The sequence below is a fragment of the Trifolium pratense genome, linkage group LG5, assembly GCF_020283565.1.
Source record: "Trifolium pratense cultivar HEN17-A07 linkage group LG5, ARS_RC_1.1, whole genome shotgun sequence".
NCBI classification, from domain to species: domain Eukaryota; kingdom Viridiplantae; phylum Streptophyta; class Magnoliopsida; order Fabales; family Fabaceae; genus Trifolium; species Trifolium pratense.
This window is the reverse complement of record NC_060063.1, coordinates 50,225,388-50,234,258: the sequence shown is the minus strand read 5'-3', so window position 1 is coordinate 50,234,258 and position 8,871 is coordinate 50,225,388. Positions and strand designations below refer to the sequence as shown.

At 36.3% G+C, this 8,871-nt stretch overlaps 1 protein-coding gene across 1 annotated transcript; it reads right to left on the bottom strand.

Moving 5' to 3' along the window:
• Positions 1–643: 643 nt before the first annotated feature.
• LOC123886848 lies at positions 644–3,071 on the bottom strand. The gene is made up of 2 exons (XM_045936126.1): positions 768–3,071; positions 644–697 (listed from the first exon to the last, which is right to left on the bottom strand). The coding sequence occupies exons 1-2, from the start codon at positions 3,069–3,071 to the stop codon at positions 644–646; spliced, it is 2,358 nt and encodes a 785-aa protein (XP_045792082.1).
• Between the last annotated feature and the right edge of the window lie 5,800 nt (positions 3,072–8,871).

Here is an 8,871-nt window from a genome sequence, read left to right as displayed (position 1 = left end):
CCAACCTGTTACTCAGAGTAGAGCATCCTACACAGCACTTGTTCCTCCAGTTTCGGGCACAGGAACTAGTTCCTCCAGTTTCGGGCACAGGAACTTATTATATTCATTAGTTTTAGCTCTTAAACAGTTTCCCTTTTTCTCAATTAATAGCAATGATCGGTCTATCTGTTACTCTAGCCTTTCCCCCACACTTAGTTCTAATCATACCTCCATTATATTCAAATTAGAGAGCTTAGTCTAAAGAATAAATATTTCAGAGATTTATCTAGACATTACTAAGTTTGACAGTGTTCAAGCAGTTGTGCATTAAGTTGCAAAGACTATCATGTCAAGTATCAAAACAAAAAACTCCAAAAATTTCACTGACCCTACAGCTATCTGCCCTAGCCTTAGAACATGTGACTACTCATGATGATTTATTTTATTATTATTATTTATTTTTTTTGAAACACAAAAATGTAAATGTAAATGTAAAATGTCCCTCCCCCACACTTAAACCAGACAGTGTCCGCAATGTAATCTAAACATAAAGTGAGAGTAAAGGAAGGAACACACCCGAGGGGCTAAGGTGTAGCGGCTGGTGCTGGTGCTTCTATGTCTGGTGGTTTTGGTGGAAGCCCTTCCACACTTTTATGGAGCAGCTTCAACCGCTGTCCTTTTGCTTTGAAAACCTTGCCAGTACCTGTACTTTTAATTTCTATAGCACCAGAAGGAAAAACATTAGTCACGACAAAGGGGCCAATCCACTTGGATCGAAACTTACCAACCATATCTTTCAGGCGAGACTTAAACAGCAAGACTTTTTGGCCAACAGAAAATTTCTTTTTGGAAATCATCTTATCATGGAAGTGCGTAGTCTTTTCTTTATCATGGGAGTGTTTGGTTGGGGCAGCCGGAATGTCAAGAACTTTAACCGTACAGACTGCCTCATTGACAACAACTTCACCTGTATGAATGTTATTATCCTGCAAATCAGATTCAATCTTAGCACAAACAGAGCAAAGGTTAGTGTTAGTAACTAAATCCATATAAAAAACAGAATGTTCTTCCACGGGATGTTTCATGGCATCAAAAATGTTAAACTTAGCGACAATGTCGCCAAACTCCATGGACATGGTTCCATCATAAACATCAACTTTTGTTCTTGCCGTTCTCATGAATGGTCGGCCTAGAATGATGGGTGCCCTGCTGGAATTAGTTTCTCCCTCCATGTCTAGAATGTAGAAATCTGCAGGAAGAATCAAGTCATTAACTTGCACCAGGACATCTTCTACCTTCCCAGCAGGGCGGGCATTGCTCCTGTTTGCTAATTGCACGATTAAACCTGTAGGCTGCAAAGGACCAAGATCAAGGTTATTATAAATAGAAGTAGGCATAACATTAATACCTGCTCCCAGATCAAGCATACAATTTTCAAACTTGTGATCCCCAATGGAACAGGGAATACCAAAAACTCCTGGATCATCACACTTTTCTGGCATGGTCTGACTGAGAACTGAGACATTAGCTGAGGAACCAGTTTTGGGCTGAATGAAAGCAGAAACATTTCGTCCCAAACTGACTCTCTCATTTCCCTTCAACTTCCTCTTGTGTGTGCACAAGTCTTTCAGGAATTTTGCATATTTAGGAATCTGTTTAATTGCATCAAGGAGAGGAATGTTAACCGCACATTTTCTGAATACATCTAAAATCTCCTTGTCTTCCTCAACTGTCTTCTTGATATTTTTCTGCACCCTTTGAGGAAAAGGAATTGGTGGCACATATACTCTTTTTTTTTCGGGTTCGGTCTCAGTTGTAACAGAAGGAGGTTCAGGAGTAGATGATGATGCAACGGTTTTCTTCTTCTTTTTCTCTGGAGCTGGTTCTGACACTCTTCCAGATCTCAAAGTAATTGCACTCACATTCACATTCGGATTCGGCACTGTTTGTGCAGGAAGGTTACCAGAGCCTTGGGCTTGTAGTTGGCCTATTGCATTGGCCATTTGTCCCATCTGCGTTGTCAGGTTCTGAATGCTAGCATCTGTTCGTTGTGCCAGTTGCTTGACAAGGTCTTCCAGTGAAGAAGTGGCTGGTGGGGCAGTAGGGGCTGCAGCTTGTGACTGATTCCCATATTGGAGGTTTTGATGATTCCTCCAACTAGGGTGATATTTGTTGGTGGAGAGGTCAGGATTGTTGTACCTGTTTTGATTGTAAAGGGCTGCTGCTGCATATGCTTGAGGAAGCTCAGTTATTGTTTCATCTTGTAGAATGGGGCATGTATCAGTCGGGTGCTCAGAAGAAGTACAAATACCACACACTTTTGCTGGTTGAGCTTTGCTAACTGCCAACTTTTTCACCAAGGAAGTAAGTTCATCAATTCTAGCATCAAACTTGGTTTCGAGCGCCTTGATGGAGGAAGAGGAAGACTGAATCTCATTTACACTTGCAGAATTATTTCTGGTTGTAAACTGTTGCGAGTTGAGTGACATGTTCTCGATCAAGGCCTTTGCAGCAGCTGGAGTTTTATCAACAAGTGCTCCACCACTTGCAGCATCCAAAATGTTTCGATCCATTGGTAGCAACCCTTCATAGAAATATTGGATGAGTAATTGCTCGGTGATCTGGTGTTGGGGACAACTGGAGACTAGATGCTTGAATCTTTCCCAGTACTCTGCCAATGATTCGTTTCCTTGCCTAATGCCGCATATTTCTTTTCTGATTGATGCTGCTCTAGAAGCGGGGAAGTATCTCTCTAGAAAGACCTTCTTCAGATCATTCCAAGTTGAAACAGAATTTGGCTCAAGGTAGTAGAGCCAGTCTTTAGCAGCACCTTGTAACGAGAATGGAAAGGCTCTCAACTTGATGTGGTCTTCCGTGATACCTTCGGGCCTCAATGGTGTGGAGCACACAACCTGAAATTCCTTTAAATGCTTGTGCGGGTCCTCACCTGCAAGACCATTAAACTTGGGCAACAAATGTATCAAACCAGATTTCAATTCAAAAGGAATATCAACGTCAGTATATTGAATGCATAGACCATTGTAATTGACATCAGGAGCAGCAAGCTGCCTTAGTGTTCTTTGTTCAGCCATGTTATCAAAAGCAAGTTTAGAATCAAATAAAGTATGCAAAGAGAAACTATGTAAGAATCAGAATCAGACTCGTTAATGAAACAAATAGAAAGAAGAGATATGGTTAAAATAGATTCAAAAAATTATAAAAACACGAAATTTAGTCTAATTAAGTAAAATAAGAATTTTGGAAATTAGTTTGGAATTTTCTGAAACTATAAAAACAGCAATAAATTAAAATAAAATAGTAAAACACGGAATTTGGACTTTTTAGGTTGCCGTCACCTATTTTGTCCCAAAATAGGGGATTTTAAACTCTGATTTTTTTCTGATGAACAGGTACAGGAAAAACTCGATTTAGAAAAGATTTTCCAGAAAACTGTTTTTTTACGAAAACTGATTATTAGGGCACGTACAATCCAGAAAACACGAGAAAGCAAAGGCTAGAACGCAACCACACAGAAACTGAGTCTAATATTAGCTAAAATCAATTGAGAGTCCCCGGCAACGGCGCCAATTTGATCACGGTCGTTTCGTGATCAAAATAATTTTAAAATAAGTAGTACAAGGTAGTGACCTTGGTCGTTTCGCAAGGACTCACGATCGGTTTAACAATATTAGAATGAATTTAAAGGTTGCAATTTGGGGTTTTTTTGTTTGTGGAAGCAATAACAGAGATTACGAATTCAATTAATATAAAAGCAATCAATCCATTGGTTTTAGGCAACTTTGTTTATCATCTATCACAGGTTCTTATATGAATATTCATACAGTTTATGCTTCGGCTGATTATAGAACTAATTTAACAAGCGAAAATCAGTTTTATAACGAATTCGTTGATTAAGCACCAGCGTGTTCGACTAACTATGGCGATGATCAAGCGTCACCAATAACACAGTTAAAAATCATAACAATAATTCGGCAGCCCTATTTTGCAAGCGAAAATAATATAACAATTTCCTATTCAGATTAATTTGAACAAGCGTGAATTAATTTGAATAGTCTCAATGTTATGAACGTGAAACAAAATAATTAAGCATCAATTGCATCAACTCATACACAAAAGAGAGACAAGAAAATTGATATATGATAAGCATAAACATAACGATTTGCTATTAAAACCGAACCTCAAGATTCGAGAACAAAGTTCCTTACACCAATGGATCAATAGAAGTTTAGTTCTCCATGGAAGATGACGGCTGCTCTAGGGTTTGAATATTTCGTGAACAGTGAATGAATAACCCTAGCTGCCTTTTTTCGGTTTAAATAATACATGGAACGGGCCTTAAAACAATTGGGCCGAAAAATATAAAGTTGTGCTGAATTAAATTCGTCTGGAACATAAACGCAATTATTTGACACACTTGCGCTCCGAACTGGGTTTTGGCCTCAACATGAAAGTCGTAGCTCTTGATCTCAGCTTTCCAACGCATCTTCCCGCGCCTCAATCCGATATTTGTAACTCCAGTTATGACCTGCGGACCGGAAGGGTGTCAAAGTGCTATTTATTCATAAATTAAGTGCGAAAATAAAATAGAGTTAGAAATAAACTTAAATATAAAAACACCTTAAAATAGTGAAAATAGTAAATTAAACCATAGGAATACACTAGTACAATAGTAGAAGAATGTGCATTAAAATGCACTGATCAGTTATGCGATTATGTTTTCTAATTCTCTGCTTTGTGTTATTTGCTGGACCTTTGGGGGTTCAGATATTCAGGCTGAGGACTGTGCCGACGTTTAGACTGCTGTTTTAGCTTGGTGTTGAAGTACCTTTTGGTGAGGAGACTTAGCATAGATTTCTCCTTTTAGTGCTAGCTTTTGGCTATAGTTTGTAAATAGTAAATGCTCTGGTAATGTAACATCGAGTCGGGGGTTACGCTTGGATTTCATCGTATATCGGTGTTACCTTTTTGATATGCTAGTTCTTGTATAAGTGACATCCTTAGGGATGAATATGGCTTATGTATATATATGTATATATATGCATGCTTGGTTTGATTGAATCCGCTGTTGCTTTTCATGTTAAACTTCATGACGCTCTGTGTGTATGCTTGTGTTTTAATTACCGCGTGGCACTCTGCCTTTACACTTGTTGAAAAGTTTTTAAAATTACGTTTTTAAGGGTAGTATGGGTTAGGGTGTTACAATGTACAAAGCCAAGACGAACGGGAATCAAGGAAGACTATTTCGAAACGAGTGATAGCAGTAGAAGAACTCACGAAGAAGAACTCTGTGATTTGAAGAAGATGAACAGAAAATGTGTTTTACTTCTTTTCGTGTTTTCTTCTACAGTATTTGATAAAAAAAAATTTAATCTAATATATTTTTAAATCTATTATTAATTTTTTTAAAAGTATATTATGTTTCTATTTCTAATTTTCAATTTTTATTTTTTTAAATCTGACATGTTATTTTTCATTTTTGTATTTTTAAATAAAAATGAGATGTTAATTCCACGTCATAAAAAATCCTAGTTAGCATCTGCCAAATCATCAATTACTTGACATATCAGCCAAAAATTCACCTCAATGACCTTTTTAAAAATTTTGGTATTTTGCAGAGACTAAAATCAAACTTTTTTTTGCATGGGCTAAAATCAAAACAAGCCGTAATTGTAGGGACCGTTTTCATATTTAAGCCTAAACCTTATTAAATTTTATAAGCAATCCTTAAAATAAAACATGAGGGACCGACGAGACAACTTTTTATTACACTATCAACTATTTACTCCCTCCGTTCTTTTATAACTGTCCAGTTTGTGTTTTAATAATATGATTTGTCAATTTTACCTTTTTTCAATTAATCTTATATTTTTCAATAATATTTTTATATATTTGAAAAAGTAAATGTTTTTAAACAAAGTTTTATTTTTTTTTAAAAAAAGAAAGTTTAGAAAATTTTATTTAGATTTGAACATATGTGTACAATATTTAGAAAATTGACAATTGTTTGTTAGAAAAGAAAGAGATACAATAGTAACTAACAATGGATTGTTACGAGAGAAATGATATATATATATATATATATATATATATATATATATATATATATATATATATATATATATATATATATATATATATATATGGGGTTTTCTAACTTAGACCTTAGTTAGGTCTAAGTTAGCAAGGTGCACCTTTTCAATTGGACCAAAATACCCATTCTTTTTAATTAATTAACCAAAATACCCATTAGTAGACGCAGATCCAGTGTCGCGCCCGTACCGAAGGACCATGGTTACAGACCGTTGATTTCCATCAGACAGCCAAGATCTGATCTCATCAAGACTGTCTGATCAATCAGACAGCCCAGATCATCCTGATCCATCAGATTCCAGCGCCTGCGCCACACTGGATTACAACCTGGAGAGAGAAAAATTTGCTTTTTAAAAGTAGGACACATGTCACACAATGGTTGGCTGGGCGTGATTTTTGTTCATTTAATACTTTGAACTCAATTATTTCGTTGTAAATTAATTTTTTATTGTTTTATTTTTATACCAAAATTCATAATTTTTTTTTGTCTACAAATAGAGACTTGGTTCGTTTGATTTGGACACCGAAAAAAAAACGCAATTTTTCACTACCTTAATCTCATTTTTTGTCTACTAAATACGTTACTTGTGTGTTGTAATTTAACACGCACCACTCAACCAACTCACTGAAACCATTATACCAGGAAAATAGTAGATAATATTCTGGAACTTTTGGTATATTTTATGAAATTTTTGGAGACCTGAAACTATTTTTAGTTAATTAAATGAGATAAAACGGTAATTAAAAACTAATGTTTGCTTCTGAAACCATTTTACTGGTAGAATGGTTGCACATAGTTGTATTCTGAAACCATTTTACTGGTAGAATGGTTTCAATGAGTAATTTATTAATTGTGTTTGCTTCTGAAACCATTTATCTGGTACAATGGTTTCAGAGAGTTGTAATCTGAAACCATTTTGCTGGTAGAATGGTTTCAGTAAGTTGATTATTAGTTATTTGCTTCTGAAACCATTTAGCTTGTAGAATGGTTGCACATAGTTGTATTCTGAAACCATTTTACTGGTAGAATGGTTTCAGTGAGTAATTTATTAATTGTGTTTGCTTCTGAAACCATTTATCTGGTACAATGGTTTCAGAGAGTTGTAATCTGAAACCATTTTGCTGGTAGAATGGTTTCAGTGAGTTGATGTAAGGTAGTGAAAAATGAGATTAAGGTAGTGAAAAATTGGGTTTTTTTTTCTGTGTCCAAATCAAACGAACCAAGTCTCTATTTGTAGAGAAAAAAAAATTATGAATTTTGGTATAAAAAAAATAAATAAAAAATTAATTTACAACGAAATAATTGAGTTCAAAGTATTAAATGGAAAAAAATCACGCCCAGCCAATCAGACAGCGACACGTGTCCTGCTTTTAAAAAGTAGATTCTTCTCTCCAGGGTGTAATCCAGTGTGGTGCACGCGCTGGAATCTGATGGATTCGGATGATCTGGGCTGTCTGATTGATCAGACAGTCTTGATGAGATCAGATCATGACTGTCTGATGGAAATCAACGGCCTGTAACCATGGTACTGCGGTACGCGCGCGACACTGGATCCGCGTCCATTGATGGTAATTTGGTTAATTAATTAAAAAGAATGGGTATTTTGGTCCAACTGAAAAGGTGCACCTTGCTAACTTAGACCCAACTGGGTCTAAGTTAGCAGCCCCCTATATATATATTCTATGGCGGAGTTGAAGGATTACTTCCAAAGGAAATATCCTAAGGAGACAGAAGAAGAAATCATGGTCAGAATTCTGGACCATATGAAGACTCAATTCCTAAATACTTTTCCCTCAGCGGAAAGAAGAGATGATATGTCTACCTCTTCTCAAGGATCAATGAGCCAAAATATGTTTGAAGGACTAGCTGGAGAGTCCCAGCCTGATGAGGAACCTACCCAAGAAGATTTCTGGGATGCTATGATCCAGTCAATCAAGACCAAGAGGGACAAAAGCCAGTAAAAATGTAAAAGCTAACCGGTTGAAAATTACTGAGCCACTGTCGGCATAAGGAGACAAATAAGTCTTTATCAACTTTATTAAAGTTTGCCAGTTGTCCGGTTGTAATTTTTATATTCATGCTTTTTTGTTTGTCAGTGAGGACAGATGTGACGATGGGGCCCAATGAGCACCCGGCATTATCCCACTATGGTTTATAGTCAGGACAGCTGTAGGTTAGTATAACCTATTACTGGATCAAATAGTGATCCTTTATTTCCCTATATATAGGAGCAATTTGCTTCAGTTGTAATCATCGAATAACTTATCATCATAAATAAAATCTCATACTTTCTTAGAACAATTTTCCTACTTTATACACGGCTGCGACGGCACTGTAGCACTTCCGTCTTATTCCAAAGATTAGATTTGGCTTGCTACAAACTTTTGGTATCATCGCCTTTCCCATACTGAAAGATTCAGGTATATCTTAATCTTTAAACTTACTAATTGTAATGACAATTAGTTGCTAAATTCCTGTTATGGCTTGACAACTTAGTAATTAGATCTGATGAAAAAATTAGTAAAATTTTGTTTACCAATCTTCTTTGTTCATTTTGAACTTGACATACTTCTTAGTGTAAGGCTTGATCCCGTTTTCCCCGGGGAAGGGGTTTGGTTGATCTTTTGCCTGTTTTTCCTAAGAACTATGTAACCTCTGAGATTTGAGACTTTGTCTGTCTATCCCTCCGGGTTGATAGTTAAACGCTTGTTGCGTTTGCTCAGAAGACTGAGGATTTGTTGAGAAAATTTTATTGGTAGTTTCATCAGACAAATTTACTA

Bases quoted from the DNA above. Each gene is read 5' to 3' on its own strand.
- LOC123886848 (XM_045936126.1), bottom strand. From the start codon at position 3,071: ATGGCTGAACAAAGAACACTAAGGCAGCTTGCTGCTCCTGATGTCAAT. The intron at 698-767 runs GTTGGTAAGTTT...CTGGTGCTATAG, and splicing joins AGTCTCGCCTGAAAGATATG to AAATTAAAAGTACAGGTACT.